Source organism: Stomoxys calcitrans, chromosome 1, assembly GCF_963082655.1.
Source record: "Stomoxys calcitrans chromosome 1, idStoCalc2.1, whole genome shotgun sequence".
NCBI classification, from domain to species: Eukaryota; Metazoa; Arthropoda; class Insecta; order Diptera; family Muscidae; genus Stomoxys; species Stomoxys calcitrans.
In genome coordinates this window covers 72,726,510-72,743,242 of record NC_081552.1, presented here as the reverse complement: position 1 = coordinate 72,743,242, position 16,733 = coordinate 72,726,510, and the positions used below count along the sequence as shown (strand labels likewise).

The 16,733-nt window shown below is 37.7% G+C and overlaps 2 protein-coding genes across 4 annotated transcripts in view; one reads left to right on the top strand and one right to left on the bottom strand.

Moving 5' to 3' along the window:
* LOC106085592 (pro-interleukin-16) overlaps positions 1-16,733 on the bottom strand; it is a 93,205-nt gene that overhangs the window by 17,226 nt on the left and 59,246 nt on the right. The window lies entirely within an intron of this gene.
* On the top strand, positions 5,948-16,225 carry LOC131998545 (uncharacterized). 3 transcript variants are annotated; one of them, XM_059370959.1, is made up of 2 exons: positions 5,948-6,192; positions 15,182-16,225. In XM_059370959.1, exons 1-2 carry the CDS (start codon positions 6,182-6,184, stop codon positions 16,065-16,067), a joined length of 897 nt encoding a protein of 298 aa, XP_059226942.1. In that variant the 5' UTR covers positions 5,948-6,181; the 3' UTR covers positions 16,068-16,225. The 3 variants fall into 3 exon arrangements, with proteins under 3 accessions (XP_059226942.1, XP_059226938.1, XP_059226951.1); XM_059370955.1 differs by lacking the exon at positions 5,948-6,192 and adding an exon at positions 6,284-8,460; XM_059370968.1 differs by lacking the exon at positions 5,948-6,192 and adding an exon at positions 6,288-8,423.

Genomic DNA, 16,733 nt, shown 5'->3' with positions numbered 1-16,733 from the left:
GTACACGCAAACCGGGACGACCAAAAGCTCGTTGGAAAGATCAAGTTGTGGGAGACACCTCGAAACTTGGTGTCAGAGATTTTAGAATGAGCGCAGAAGATCGAGGCGCTTGGAACGCTATTCTACGTTCGGCTAGTTGAAGAAATATTCTGTCATAGCCAATTAAAGTAAAGTAAGACATTGCTGTTGTACTAGCAAACATTTCGGTCAGCTAAATCAGCAAACAAAATCTGCTGCTTTGAGTACAAAAATGTGCGAAAAAAATTGTTATGATATTTTTTATGTTTTTTTAGTTTTTTTTTTTAATTTTGTTGGAAGAGATGATTGTATTGTATTTTATTTTTTCTTCTAACACACCCTTTATAATTAAGCATCAGTAATTTCCAGCAAACAACAAACTTTTCAGCAGTGTATGTATTTTCTATGAGTGTATGTTGTATCTTAGTTATAGACATAGAATATGAGAACGTCTTTAATTGTTGAATTTTTTAAGTACAGATCTTTGAAGTAAAATGATAATCAATGAGCCATAAAAATTCGAAACGGATGGTCGTTTCCGTATGTATATAGCATCTTAAATTGGATCTTGGCTCGTAATCATTGTTAAAATCTAACGATTTTTAACCATTTCTTTTGTATAAATGGGGGATAACCATTTTTATTAATAGTTTATGTCTTCGCCAGGATTGAATCCAATAGTTGAGCTTTGGTATTCTCCCTATTCGATTTTACTTTCCTTAAAATTGTGAACGTTTTGATGGACAGGAAATTCAAACATTTTGGAAAGGACAAGAAAGGCAACTCTTGCCCTATACAACTGTGATAGCCATTGACAAAAGTTTGCATTAAATCGCATGTTATGAATTGGATGTATACTGCAGTTCTCTGACCTATTGTGTTGTGGTCTGGCGAACGGCGTTTGGAAAGTCCACCTACCGTTCAACACTCTTGCGATCCAATGGATGGATCGATTGTGCACCATCAATGCAGCCGCATTGAAGACAACAACATCTGATGCATTGAATTCAATGCTACACCTAATGCCTCAATTTTGTTGCGTCCACTGCTGTGAGGATAAGAAAGAATTCTCTTAGGTCATGCGGCGTCTACGGACGATGTATTATCCTTGATACAATGTCCGAAGTTCCAGGCAGTTTGGATTACCTATTGCATATGCCTATATTCCAGATAGAATCGATAGAAAGATGAAAACGTGATGGTTCTAGTTGAAGCGTAATAATGCGATTGCGTCATATTTGGCTGGAAAATCACCACGACTTATTGTTAGCGAACTCAAACAACGCAAAGTGACACAATGTGTATTAATCGCACCATAAATCGTTATAATGATCCTGGTAGCTTTGCCAAACACCACAATGGGGGTCCAAAAAAAACTGCAACAACACCTGACATGGTTCGCTGAATGATGGCTGGAATTCAACGAAAACTACGTCGTAGTGACAAAAACTTGGGCAAAGATCTGAAAATATTCCGTAAAGGGATCCACCATATATTGAACAAGTTAAAGCGTGCTAAGTTCGGCCGGGCCGAATCTTGGGAACCCACCACCATGGATTCTGCTAAAAATGTATACCAAATAAATTAAGTTGTAGGACATAATTTTATTCTATATACCATATGGGAGATATACCAGGTTATAGATTTGGACCGTACTTGGCACAGTTGTTGGAAGTCACAACAGAACACCATGTGCAAAGTTTTAGCCAAATCGGACAAAAAATGCGGCTTCCAGGGGCTCAAGAAGTCAAATCGGGGGATAGGTTTATATGGGAGCTACATCAGGTTATAGACCGATTTGGACCGTACTTGACATAGTGGTTGGAAGTCATAACAGAACACTACATGTAAAATTTCGGCCAAATCTGGATCTGAATCGATATGACCCATTTGCAATCTCCAACAATCTACATCAATATTAAGTATCTGTGCAAAATTTCAAGCAGCTAGCTTTACGCGTTCGGCCGCTATTGTGATTTCGACCGACGGACGGACGGACATGGCTAGATCGATTTAGAACGACGAGACGATATTTTGAGGTGATAAAAACGGAATGACTAGATTAGTATACCCCATCCTATGGTGGTGGGTATAAAAACGAGCTCAAGGGAGATCCTTACAAGTAACGGGGGGGAAACTTCTCTCATATGAGTGCTTTCCGATACAAATTTAAGCTCAATTATAAGGAATCCCTTTTTGTTGCCGAGTCCGAACGGCGACAACACTTAGTAGAGAATTTTACGAGCGGCCATCCAAAGTAATTTGCCATCTGAGGTGGGCAACTGTGACCGCCGCTAGACCCCTTCAAAATCGATTTCATTGCGCCTGGTGTCTAAGTTAATGCGACTAATTATAGGGAAAACATTTTGGAAGTTGGCTAAAAAATCATGGTCCGCATTTTATTTCGTCTGCACAGAAATTTTCTATTTTAGAGAGCAAGATGATTACAAAAAAATATACCAGTATGGATGCGTTGAAAGATAGCAATTGTAAGGAAGGGAACCAAAAAATTCCATCAGATTACATTCGTGCAGTTTGCAACTCGTTTTTCGACCAGCTCAGATCAATAGTCGTCATATCGGGCAAAAGTAAATGGATGTTTAGATTTAGATGACTTCAGGACATTTTTCCACAGTTTGCAACTCGTTTTTTGACCAACTGAGACCAACAGCTGTCATATGGACCAAAAGCGAATGGACTTTAAATTTAAATTACTTCCAAACATTTTTGTCATTTGAATCTATAAAAAAACTATTATTACACCTCCATTTGACTTCGTGTCAACTACCCTGTATATTTCTCTTTCACTGTATTGCCTTCTATTCACGATTTAAACATTCCTTGCCTTGTATGCAAAGTGTCATGCCATGAATAAATATTTGTTCTTAAATAATCTCGGTGACCCCATGTTGTTTCCCTTCACTTAACATTTTATCAAACAATGGAGTAAAAATTCTAAAAATTCCTTAAATACAAATAACAAATGTCAGCGAATCAATTCCTGTTTCTGCCCTCACCCCCCACTTTCATGAACTGTGGTCAAATTCATAATTTATTTGACAAATCTAATCTTGTGATAGACTTATCCGTCACCTATAACTCCCCAGTTAAGAAGCAAAACCATGCACACAGAACAAATTGTAAATGAAGAACATTGCTGTTGTTGTTGTTTTTGTTTCGGTTTCTCCCAATTCAAATTAAAGCCGTTAAGGCCAGGTTAAAAATTGCCTGCGATTTTTTGAAATTTGACAGGTTGTAGATTATGCGCAGGCGCACATAAGTCCATGTAAACAAATCACATTTGACAAATAGTAAATTGCAAAAACCTAAAACTCCAAGAAATGCTGCTGGGCCAAAAAGAATCAAACCATGAAGGGGGAAAAACATAATTCTAAATAAAAAACAATTTGAAACTGCACACTTTTGGTGGACATTCATATTCTGACAGCCCACAAAAAGTTCAAAGACAAATGAGCAGAACATTTGCCTTTTGGTATTAGTTTTCAGTGTATGGGCCTCATGGAGGCCAAGACGAACAGTTTGACCGGCGACATACAATGTTCTTATGCTTATGTTTTATGCCAATATATGACACAGTGCTGCGTTTCCACTAAACAACAAACAATTTGTTACAACAAATTTAATGAGACCGCCAATGGCAGCAAAGTTTTTATATCTACGAAGACTTGAATCTTGATTGGAAAACCCATGCTAGAAAACAATTTTATTAAAAAAATAAAACAAATAACATCCACACAAAAATAAACCTTAAACCAGTAAGGAAAGGCAAAAGTCGGGTGGAACCGACTATATAATAGCCTACACCTACCCTACAAATATAAATTCGGGTCATATATAAATATATATGTATATGAGAGCTATATCTAAATCTGAACCGACTATTAAACAGATCGTTGAAAATTGTTGTTATTACGGCCATATAAGTGCAAATCCGGCGATACATATATGTATGGGTGCTACATCCAAATCTGAACCGATTTTGATGAAATCTCGCACATATGTTAAGATCAGTAACAAAACAATCAGTGCCAAATTTTGGCTATAAGTGTAAATGGGGCGAAACATATATATTGGAGCTATATCTATATCTAAATTTGTATGTATGTATGTTAAAATCAGTAACGAAACAGGCCTTGCCAAATTTTATGCAGATCGGTTGAAAATTGTAGCTACTGCGGCCATTTAAGTGCAAATCGGGCGATACATATATATGGGAGCTATATATAAATCTGAACCGATGTTGATGAAATTTTGCAGATATGTTAAGATCAGTAGCAAAACAATCCGTGCCAAATTTTGTGCAGATTGGTTGAAAATTGCCCTTACTACGGCTATAAAAGTGAAAATCGGGGATACGTATATATGGGAGCTATATCTAAATCTGAACCGATTTTTATCAAAATCAATAGCGTCCTTGGGCCAAAAAGGTGATATGTGCAAAATTTCGTGATGATTGGACAACAAATACGACATGCACTTTGATTACAAGAATACATGTACTTACAGACGGACAGACGGACATGGCTAAATTGAATCAGAAAGTGACTCGGTATACTTATCAATAAGTCTAGCTCAACTCCTTCATAGCGTTGCAAAGAAATGCACAAATCTATAATACCCTGTACCACAGTGGTAGTGTAGGGTATAAAAACATGGTGTTCAATGAAGTCGTCTGAGAATAAATGTCTGTCCATCAATCAGTCTATCAAACTACAATGTTGTCTGTTTGTTTGTCCGTCTGTCCATCTCAATACCTTGGGAAGTTGGATGTCTAATCGTTGGGAGACAAATTTGTTAATGCCAAATCAAGTGACAGTTGAAAATATTTTGTTAAACTAACGAAACGCTTCAAACCACCAATTTTACTGAAACTTGATTTTGTGTTTATCATTCATTCATCAAAAAAAAAAAAACTACTCAGCAATATTTGGGCTATGTGATCGAACAATGGAAATCTTAGAATTTTGAGATTACAAAAGAGAAAATGCAGCTTCTGATGACTTTTTTTTTAACCATCGCCTAGGATGGAAGGTATACCTTACGAACTGTATTAGACAGCGTACTATCGATTATTCCATAGACTTCCTTATTTAGCATAACGAAAACGAGTTAAAGTTGCTCGTAGTCAATATTCAATATTCTTTTAAATAAAATTCTTGCATATTAAAGCAAATCCTCCACTTTTATATTCTACGTTAAATCCAGAAACTAATTCTGATTCTCCTTTAGCCTACTCCTACTAGTTCAACAGCACATTTGAACTGGTGTTTTAGATACTCAATCCACTGAGTTTTCGCCTGCGTAGGCTAGCCGTCCGACCTTGTTCCCCCTTTTAATCAGGAAGTGGCAAAAATCGAATCACGCAGACTCACGTCTCACAAATTGTATTAGTCAGTCCTTAGACCAGTACCGAGTAGACTGTGTCATTAGAGACTGGATAACTGTGTGCCCCATGAAATAAAGAAAGTGGCACAGGGCACGCTACAGGCCATGGTTAACAGAGGAGGGATTTGAGCCCGTCTGCTTAGCAGACGATGTTATTAAACTTCCAAGGGCTAAGAATCCGAATCAGCTGTTGAACTCCGTTCTACAAATTATTGAACTTTAGAAATTAAGAAATGAATTAACTGAAATACTTAATGAATTGAATTCTTAGATACCATTAATTAAACAAAGCGGTCACCTTAAACCCTTTCTTTGTCATATGAAGAAAGCTTTTACTCAATTTAAGTTAACATGTTGTCCCTTTCTTTGCTGAATTAACTTAAACTAATTGTTGTATGTTCTAAATCAGTATGTCTGCCTGACGCTTTGTATTTTAAGTTTACTTGTGCATAATCATCTGAACTGGTAAGCTGCCACTGTCCACAATAAACTTACATACTGTAACTGAATTCTAAAATACTGCATTTTTTTATTCCATTTTATTTCGTTGAAACTGCTTACAAATCTGGGAGCCCTTAATTTACCTACATACAGTCCATTACAGTTAAAGCCTACCCTGGATTTGTACATGGTCCTTTCGAACCGTCAGAGGAACTGTTAAAACAACATAATTTTTTTTTTTTGGAAAAAAAACTGGATCACGTCCACCGCATATCATAAATTACCGCACTTACAAATCATCCTCATCAAGTTTATAATGGAAAAAAGGTATGTAAAATTTATTACTTTGTGAACGGATAGGAATTGTGGAGTTTGAAAATATTTTGAATTTGTTTCGTAAAATTACTTACGAAATTCAAAAAAGAAAAAAAATTTACAAGTGAAAATTTACTTCAGTTTATCTGTTCAAAGTGGCACAAAGTCAAAGCATTCGAATCTTCTTTGTACATAATACTTGTGTAAGAACAGCTTTTCACGAAAGCGCCCAGTTAAGTATTCATGTGCAACCCTTTCATTTGATAAAAATCGTGGTACTTCACACGCACCAAAAACAATCTTATATTTTGGCGTTAATAAACGCACCGCATCATAGCTACATATATGTATGTATGCTAATTTATGTTAAGAGCACAGGTCTCTCATATTTGCTGTTGTATTTCGTGGTATGTAATTATTGCCAAAAAAAAGACGAAAATAAGGTAATAATTTTCTGCGCTCTGGCATATGCGTACTTCTGAGTAAAAAGAATAGGCAAAATCTATGTTAAACCCCTTACGCATATTAACAGCCGCGGAAGAGATGACAACCAAAAGTACTCTCTTACAATCAATTAAATTTGCTCTTTAAAATCCACCTTGCTTGTCAGTAAAATCTGCAACATTTTTTTCTTGACATCTATGTCTTTAACATACTGACATACCACCGACAGTCGGCATTATCTTCACTGGCTTCTAAAATCTATAGAGAATCATACACACTTTGCCGCACAAACATAACCTCAGTCAACATATGCCCTAAAACACACCAGCCCCGATCACCCGAACAGTTATCATACGAGACAAGACGAAAGGGAGAAAGAAATTGGCAAATTATTGAAGTAGCAAAGCCAAAGTCATCGTCTACTTCGTCTTTACCACTTGATCCACCTCAGAGTTTGCCATCGTCATTTTACCGCCCTTTTTTGGAGTTTTTTATTTCAATTCTGTCTTTGCTTTGCATAGAAAAAAGAGTTGGTACACTCATCGCATGTGTACATAATATGTTGTTGCATTTATTTGAAGGAGGGACATCTCTTTGAAAGCATACGTTTAACATCAATACACTCTTTGTTTACTTATACCACCCGCCTGCTGTGTTACTGCGTGATGAGTGGCTGCCATTTCGCACACACGGATTAAATCTCTTACCATCGGCACCATTACGCATTCGTCATAAAGTTGCTGCTGCTTTTATATGTGACTGCGCAGCTCCAAATCTCTTTGATTTACCACTGCTCTTCTTAAAGTTGCTGCTGCCTTTATAAGTAACAGCGCACCTCCAAATCTCTTTGATCTGCCACTGCTCTCCTTAGAATTGCTGCTGCCTTTACGAAAAACAGCATAGCTCCAAATCTCTTTGATTTACTTCATCTTCATTACATATGAGTGGCCAAGTGCACTGCGCATGTCCAAATATATTCTCTTTTATTGTTTTTATAATATTGCACAGGGTTGCCGGATACCCATTTTCAGAAATCGACAACGCTATCCAAGAAATACCCTATCCATTGTTTGTATAAATTATACAACAATATTTAAAAAGTTTCATGAAATATCGATTTCATTGCCAATTTGATTATACGCACAAGACCTACATCAATACGACCAGATTTTCAACTTTATATATCCGATCCGGAAAACTGACACACAAGCCCAGCATCAATTGCCAATGTGGCATCACTGTTTTTGTACATTGGGATTTGCCTCATTTACTGTCACACGATTTAATTCTTAGGAAAGAGAGAGGCTTGCGTAAAGTGTTAGAAAGCCGGTATGTCATTTTGATTAATAACTGATGCTGTAAAGTTCATTTCTGAAGAGGAAGAATAAGAACATTGTTAAAAGATTAAATAGTTAAAAAGAATTTACAAAAGCATAGTTTTACAAGAAGGAGACGTTTGGAAAATTTGTTGAAGTCAATCAAGAAGTGTTGAAAATTGCCACAATAAGCCGGAAAGAAATTTAATTTGAAGAAAGTACGGAGAAATACAGTGAACCAAGAAGTGAAAGAGGGAAAGAGGCGCTAAAATTATCAAAGTTGGAATTTTTTTTTTATGATGTGTTCTCTGCACCGTTTGGAATAACCAGTCTTGAGGTGAAGGAAGTTCCAATACATGTATTCTGGTTGTTAATTTGGACAGACGACGTTTACCATTGATGATTGTTGGTTTGCCTAACGGTGCACGAAAATCCATTCCAAGACGAACACACATATGGATGGTTCTACAAGGGCAGCAAGAGGTGAGAGGCTGACAGTCAAGAATATTTGGTATAGTAGGTGAGTGTTTGAACATTTGTGGTTGTGTAGGGTTGCCAACATTTTATATAAAAGTGCTACAATCGAAATAGAGGAAATTGAAGACGGAAAGTTGCAAATATAAGAAGTTTTTATTTGCACATAAAGGAGTCTGGTTGGCATTAACTGTGTTCGTTTACCTAAGAATTTGTGCAAATCTGTAAAGATTATTACCGAAAGTCATTCGCGTACTTTATTTGCAAGCAGAATTGCTACTGTCCTGCAAATTTTACCGGAGGATTTTTACTGGGAAAATAAACGAACAGGCATATTACGAAATTGAATTTAGTCTGGAATTTTGTAAAATTTATCGGAAAGTTTCAAAGTGTTCAGTCTAAATTTTCGATTCATCGATTTTGTGGCCGGAAACTTATCAATTATAAGAACGAGACATTTTGGAAAGAAAGAATATATCGATAGATATATGTTCAAGGGAAAGCCACCCTCATCATTATTTCTACAGACATATATACATATTATTCGTCAATTTTTCATTTGTATACGCTGCAAATTTGAATTTAATTACTGATACCTTTGGGGAGAACAAAACCGTCCATTGTATGTCATTGGGCTCATACCCGCAACACGACAATTTTTATCTGCATTAAATTTTGGAAAGATTATTTATATTGAATTTATCGTGAATGTGTGATATTCTAAGTATACGCGCTGGGTCATTTCTCATTCTGAGAAATTGAGTTTATGCCCAAATTTGTTGTTGGTTACCATTTGCATTTAGAATAACCCTAGTTTAGAGATTAGGAATACCAATAGATTTGAAATCTATGTCTCAAATTTAGCAAAATCGGCAATCTGGTTGGAGGTTTGTGGAGGACAATAACAAGAGGCCACAGCCTTCACGTTTACTTTACTTTTCAACTGAAATTTATCTTGGAAGTTTATTGGATCAAAGGCGAACTTACAATACCGTTAATTCGCTACGCCATACGACTGGTATTGGCCATACTACTGTATTATACAAATTGGTCTTGGCGGCCTTGCGAGGATTTAGGATTATTTGGGATTTGGAATTGACTTCTCTTTAATAAATTTGAACAGCATTGATCTATTATTCTCGCACGTACAATTGACTTCCTTATTTGCACTGTTTGGAGATATCTGTATGCCTTTCTTTATTACCATTCTTCTGAACTAAGATTGATCTATATAACTGGGGAAAGACATTAATTTCAGTTGAACTCTTTAATATATATTGTCTGCAAAGCTTGGAAGAGAAACATTTTCAAGGCTCTATTGAAGAAAAATTTAGATTTATGTTAATTGAGGCTATTTGGGTATTACTATTAGTTGGAGAATTGTTCATTTCGTTGTGAAATATATATTTCGAGATATTTATTTGTTAATTGATCTGATCATTTCCTTGTGGGATTGCTTAGTTTGTTGTAATCGCTCCTATACGGAAAATTAATTTTATCTAGGCCCTAGTGCGGGGTTTGTTCACTGTTAAGATTTTCTGAAAAAAATGTCATCGAAGAAGTTCATCTTCTTTTCTGACCAGCTGGTCACATTCTGCGCCAACTTTGCAACTATCGATGTTACTGAGCATACGTTGTCAAGTTTGAAAGTCGATCTGGACGATTTAGATCGTCGTTGGCGCACTTTGACCCAAGTTTATGAAAATTCAATGACCACTGATCCAGGTCCAACTAAGGAGGAAAAGGAATCTATTCACTCAAAGTTTAACGAGTCGTGCAGGTCCTATAAAGCATGTAAGACTTCAATGCTTGACTTGATGGATATAGAACAAGGGAAAATGGATAGGTCATCACGGCCATCTGGGATTATTGAAACCGAAACTGAAACTGGGTATTCCCTAAAAGTTCCTCCATGTGATACCGAACTATTTAGCGGTGGTTATGATAAATGGCCAAGCTTCAGAGATATGTTCACAGCCATTTATATCAAACATCCAAAACTGTCTCCTGCCCAGAAATTGTTCCACTTAAGGTCGAAAACCCGGGGTGAAGCCAACCAAATTGTTAAACAATTTAGTTTAACCGATAATAATTTTCAACTGGCTTGGGAAGCACTGCGACAGCGCTACGAGAATAAGCGCATTCTTATCAACCACCAACTTAGGAAGATATTTGAGAGTGATCGCGTTACATCTGAGAAGGGGAAAGCTTTGCGGAATTTGCAATTTACGATTAATAACTGTCTTTCGGTTCTTAAAACTTATAACATAGCTGTTATTTCATGGGATCCCATATTAGTTTATTGGGTATCTTCAAGGCTGCCTGAAGAAACTCTGACTGCTTGGGAAAACTCCCTAAATGATCATAAGCAAATGCCTACTTGGAACCAACTTGATGATTTTATTTCAAAGCGACTCGATATGTTGGAATCGATATCAGATATGAGGAAACCCTCAAACCAACAAACGACTCCACAAAGAACGAATAATTATCACGCTAAAACTGATCAGAATTTTAGACCCTGTAAGGCCTGTGGGCAAAATCATTCCCTGCGCACTTGTCCAAAATTCAAGTCTTGGCATCTTGGTCAAAAACGAAAGTTTATTGCTACAAACAAGATATGCGAAAACTGTTTGTCTTATGGTCATAAATCTGAAAGTTGTAGAAGCGACAAACTTTGTCAAGAATGTCAACGATCTCACCACACTTTACTGCACCCTGAGTCTAATCATAGTACGAATCCAAGTAATCAGCAAACACAGGTTTCGGCATACCATGTTGACACGCAACATGAAGACGTACCGTCTACTTCAGCTGAGGCTTATTCTGGTCAAATTTCGTATGTTCAGTCGAATTTTGCACATTCTGGTCATTGTACTATTTTGCCAACCGCTTTAATTGACTTGGAACACTTAGGAACCAATTTCACTGTTCGAGTCTTTATTGATCAAGGGTCCCAAGAGTCATTTATCTCAAATAGAATTGTCAATCGTTATTCAATACCCACTAAGAAAGCGTTTACGACGATTTCTGGATTGGGTGGCACTGTTTTAGAGAATTCTTCGAAACTCTGCAATATAACGCTAAGATCTAGGAAATCTGAGTTCAAACTGAAGGCAACAGCGGTTGTAATTTCCAACTTGAACCATTTGATGCCGTCTTCCACTACTACCATATCCAATTGGTCTGATTTGAGAAATATGGACTTAGCTGATCCCAATTTCTATAAACCTGCACAAATAGACATGTTATTGGGTAGTGACATTCTCCCGTCTATTTTGAAATCTGGGGTGCAAAAGAATATATCTGGTAACCTCTTGGCACAAGAAACTGAGTTTGGTTGGATATTAAGTGGCCCATCTAGAACTGTAACTTCTTTCGCATCTTTCGTTGCATGCTCTAATACACTCAATGAACAAGTAAAGAAATTTTGGGAACTTGAGGAGATTCCATCATCAAAGAGTTTATCAGATGATGATGTTTGGTGCGAAAATTTTTACAAGACTACTACTGTGCGCCGATCTGACGGAAGATATTTGGTTAGATTACCATTTCACCACGACTTACCCCCCAGTATAGCTCTCGGATCGTCGAGACGAGCTGCTATGGGTCAATATCTTCATATGGAGAAGACTTTAGAAAAATCCCCTGATCTGGCAAAGGAATATAATAGCGTATTATCAGAATACCTTGAACTCGACCATATGGAGCCCACTGTTTCCACAGAAATTTGCCTGAGATCGAAATATTTATCCTTCTATCTTCCACACCACGCTGTCGTTAAGCCTGAACGTACTACGACAAAAGTTAGAGTTGTATTTAACGCCTCAAAGAAAACATCAACTGGTTGTTCTTTGAATGATATTCTGCACACTGGTCCTATATTACAAAACGATTTAATGAATGTCATTTTACGTTGGCGTTTCTTTAGATATGTTTTTAACGGTGACATCCAAAAGATGTACCGACAAATATATGTACACCCAGAAGATAGAGAGTTTCAACGAATTTTATTTCGAAACTCCTCAACTGGAAAAATCACGGACTTTCGTCTCAAAACTGTTACCTTTGGAGTAAACTGTGCTCCATACTTGGCAATAAGGACCTTAGTGCAACTAAGCGAAGATGGAAGGTCGAGTCATCCTGTTGCATCATCAATTTTGAAGCATCAAATATATGTTGATGATATATTGTCTGGTTCTCATTCTTTATCGGAAACAGAATCCTATTTATTAGAACTCATTGACTTACTAAATTCTGCTGGATTTCCACTAAAAAAGTTAACGGCAAATCACCCCCAAATCCTGAAACAAATGCCCCCCCAGGATCTTCTCAACGAAGATTTCCTCAAGCTTGAGGATACCAGTGAAACCAAAACTCTTGGCATTCGATGGAATGCTATGGCTGACAATTTTTACTATAGTGTTTCAAACATTGAGTTCCCTGACAACCCACTTACTAAAAGGAAAATATTATCTATCGTTGCCAAAATATTTGATCCCGCTGGATGGTTAGCTCCCATCGTGGTTGTAGCTAAAGTTCTTCTGCAGCAACTGTGGATCGATGGTACTGACTGGGATGAAGAAGTCAAACCGCACTCGCTTGAAAAATGGCATTACTTCATTTCAAACTTTTCTGAAATTGAATCTATCAAGATTCCCCGCTGGATTCACTATTCCCCTGAAAAACTGATTCAAATTCATGGGTTCTGTGATGCTTCTGAGAAAGCATACTGCGCCTGCATTTATATCTGTACTATTTCGAATGGAGAAATTAGAACTTCTAACTTACTTGCTTCGAAAAGCAAAGTAGCACCGCTAAAAACTGTAAGCTTACCCAGACTTGAATTATGCGGCGCCACATTACTGTCAAAACTGTTAAAGTCTATCTGTCGAAATATGAACATTTCCGTCACTGACATTTATCTTTGGTCTGACTCGACAATTACCTTGGCGTGGTTGGACAAACCACCGTTTCATTGGAAGACATTTGTCGCTAATAAGATTTCTGAAATATTGGATAATGTTGGTAACGCAACATGGAGGCACGTTCCAACAAATGAGAATCCTGCCGATTTAGGAACTCGTGGATGCACTGCTTCGGAACTTAAAGATAATTCTCTTTGGTGGAATGGCCCAAAATGGTTGTTAAAATCATCAGAGTTTTGGCCGAAACCAACTACATTTAAAGAACCTGATCTCGAACGGAAAGCGTCCACTTTTCACACCGAGACACAAACTGATAATATACTGGATCGGTTTTCTTCGTTCAATCGAGCTTTACGTGTCATCTGCTTCGTATATCGTTTTATAAATAAATGCAAAAAACAATCCATTCCTGAAACTGATTGTATTACTAAAGACGAAATATCTATCACTAAACTTAACCTTATAAAAATGGCTCAACGTATGTATTACCCTTCCGAATATAAAGCGCTTACGAATAACTTACCTATTAGTTCTAAAAGTCGACTTTTAACTTTGAACCCCATTCTTGATGAACACAAACTGTTACGAGTTCATGGTCGTTTAGCCAATTCTGATTTAAGCTACAATGAACGGCATCCGATAATATTACCAGAGAAATCACGGTTTTGCAAACTGTTTATAGAATTTACTCACAAAATGTTGTTACATTCAGAGCACCAGATTATGCTGAGGGCAATTCGACAGGAATTTTATATAATACGCTTAAAAAGCGCAGTTAAAAACTGTATAAGGAAATGTCGTACCTGTGCATTATACAAGCATCGCATTCGCACTCAAATAATGTCGTCACTGCCGCCTGAACGATGCACTTTTTCGTTACCATTTACACACACTGGTGTAGACTTTGCGGGACCCTTTGAGTTGAAGACGTCAAGACTTCGAAATGCGAAACTGCAAAAAGGATACGCTGCCATATTTGTGTGTTTGTCAACCCGAGCCGTTCATTTGGAGACCTGCTCCGAACTTACAACTGAGGCCTTCCTATCCACCTTCAGCCGATTTGTTGGGCGAAGAGGATATCCTAGCAAGGTTTTTTCTGATAACGGAACAAATTTCGTTGGCGCGAGTAGGTCATTATCTGCTGAATACAAAACATTTCTGAAAAATGTACAAAGATCGGTTTCTGAGAAGTATATTTTGCACGAGTTTTCATGGCATTTCATTCCTCCTCACGCCCCACACATGGGAGGTTTATGGGAGGCGGCTGTAAAGAGCATGAAAACGCATTTACGGAAGGTTGCTGCTAATATCAAATTTACTTTTGAAGAATTTTCCACTCTGCTTGTTAGAATCGAAAGTATTCTGAACTCTAGACCGCTGTCCCCTATAAGCGAAGACCCAACTGATTTGATTCCATTGACCCCTGGCCATCTACTGAGGGGAGCTGCTTTAATCGCTGTCCCTGAAGACTATTCTGATAATTTGACTCTGATAAATCGATGGCAAAGACTTAAGGCTTTACAAATTCAATTTGCAAAGCGATGGAAGACAGAGTACATTTCTGAGCTTCAGCGAAGATATAAATGGAAGTCTGTCCAACAAAATCTGAAAACTGACGACTTCGTTGTGGTTAAGGAGGACAATCTTCCTCCCAGTGAATGGTTACTAGGTCGAGTAGAAAAGGTCTTTAGAGGGCAAGATTCTAATGTTCGCGTAGCTGAAATACGAACTCGAAATGGATTACTGACTCGCCCCTTGGTCAAACTCTGCATTCTTCCCACTGCCTAATATTAGTATTCTCCACATCCGTTCACAACTTAATAAATTTTACGTTTACAGCTCTGCAAATAGTCTACCAAAGTGCCGCATCTGCCATCAAAGGCATGCACTGAAAAATTGCTTTCAATTTAACAAAATGGATGTCTTCGAGCGGCGGAAGGTAGTCAAGGATAAAGGGTTCTGTTTTAAATGCCTTTGCTCGGCCCATACTCGTGATTGGTGCCCTTCCCGAAAAACATGCTTGGTTTGCAATAACAACCACCACACCATGCTTCATACGGATAATAATAATAAGAGGAAAGCTAGCCAGCAGAACTACTCTTCATGGCAAAACAACCATCCGAAGCCATCAAGCTCCCAGAACTCGTCTTCTGGACGTCGCTCCATAACCCCTTCCAGTTCACGGAGAACATCCAATATGAGACGCCACCGTTCGCCAAAACCATCCGTACATGAAAGGTTAAGTCAGCGATCGAAATCACATGTATTTTCTCCTACAGCTTTGGCACGTGCTCTGACTACAAACGGTCCTGATAAAATTCGGCTGATGCTAAACTCTGGTGGAATACAGACCTTCATATTGCGTTCAATGGTTCAGCGGCTACATCTTCAGACTATACGGAAAGAACACACTGATTTCTGCACTGTTACTCTGCAGTCCTATCATGATCCCTCAGTTAAAATACAAATAACTGGAATTGTCAAATCCAAGTTCGACATTCCTCTGCCCAAAGATACTGTTGAGAAAGAATTGCAATCTATATACGATCATATCACCACGTTAGCTGACCCGCACTTCTTCAAGCCGTCGGACATTGAAATTATAATTGGAAATGATCAATTGTCCAAAATACTTCTGGCTGGCATGATTCAAACCTCCTCGTCCATGCCCATAGCCCAAAGCACCATCTTCGGTTGGATTATATCCGGAGCTTGTACGTACTAAATTGCAATGCTGCAAGGGAGGCGGCATGTTGAACTCCGTTCTACAAATTATTGAACTTTAGAAATTAAGAAATGAATTAACTGAAATACTTAATGAATTGAATTCTTAGATACCATTAATTAAACAAAGCGGTCACCTTAAACCCTTTCTTTGTCATATGAAGAAAGCTTTTACTCAATTTAAGTTAACATGTTGTCCCTTTCTTTGCTGAATTAACTTAAACTAATTGTTGTATGTTCTAAATCAGTATGTCTGCCTGACGCTTTGTATTTTAAGTTTACTTGTGCATAATCATCTGAACTGGTAAGCTGCCACTGTCCACAATAAACTTACATACTGTAACTGAATTCTAAAATACTGCATTTTTTATTCCATTTTATTTCGTTGAAACTGCTTACAAATCTGGGAGCCCTTAATTTACCTACATACAGTCCATTACAGTTAATGCAGAAGAGCTAAAAAGTTCTTGGCGATGGTATACGACTGGGCTAAATCTAGAGGTCTCAATGTTAAACCAGATAAAACTGAAATCTTCCTGTATACGAGGAAGACAAAGGTGGGCCAATTTGACGCACCACGTTTACTCAATAGGACAATTTCGGTATTTCGGACAAGGTCAACTACTTAGGAGTGATTTTGGACAGGAAACTGAATGAATGAATGGTC

Bases quoted from the DNA above. Each gene is read 5' to 3' on its own strand.
- LOC131998545 (XM_059370955.1), top strand. From the start codon at position 8,396: ATGGATGGTTCTACAAGGGCAGCAAGAGGTGAGAGGCTGACAGTCAAG. The intron at 8,461-15,181 runs GTGAGTGTTTGA...TTACGTTTACAG, and splicing joins AAGAATATTTGGTATAGTAG to CTCTGCAAATAGTCTACCAA.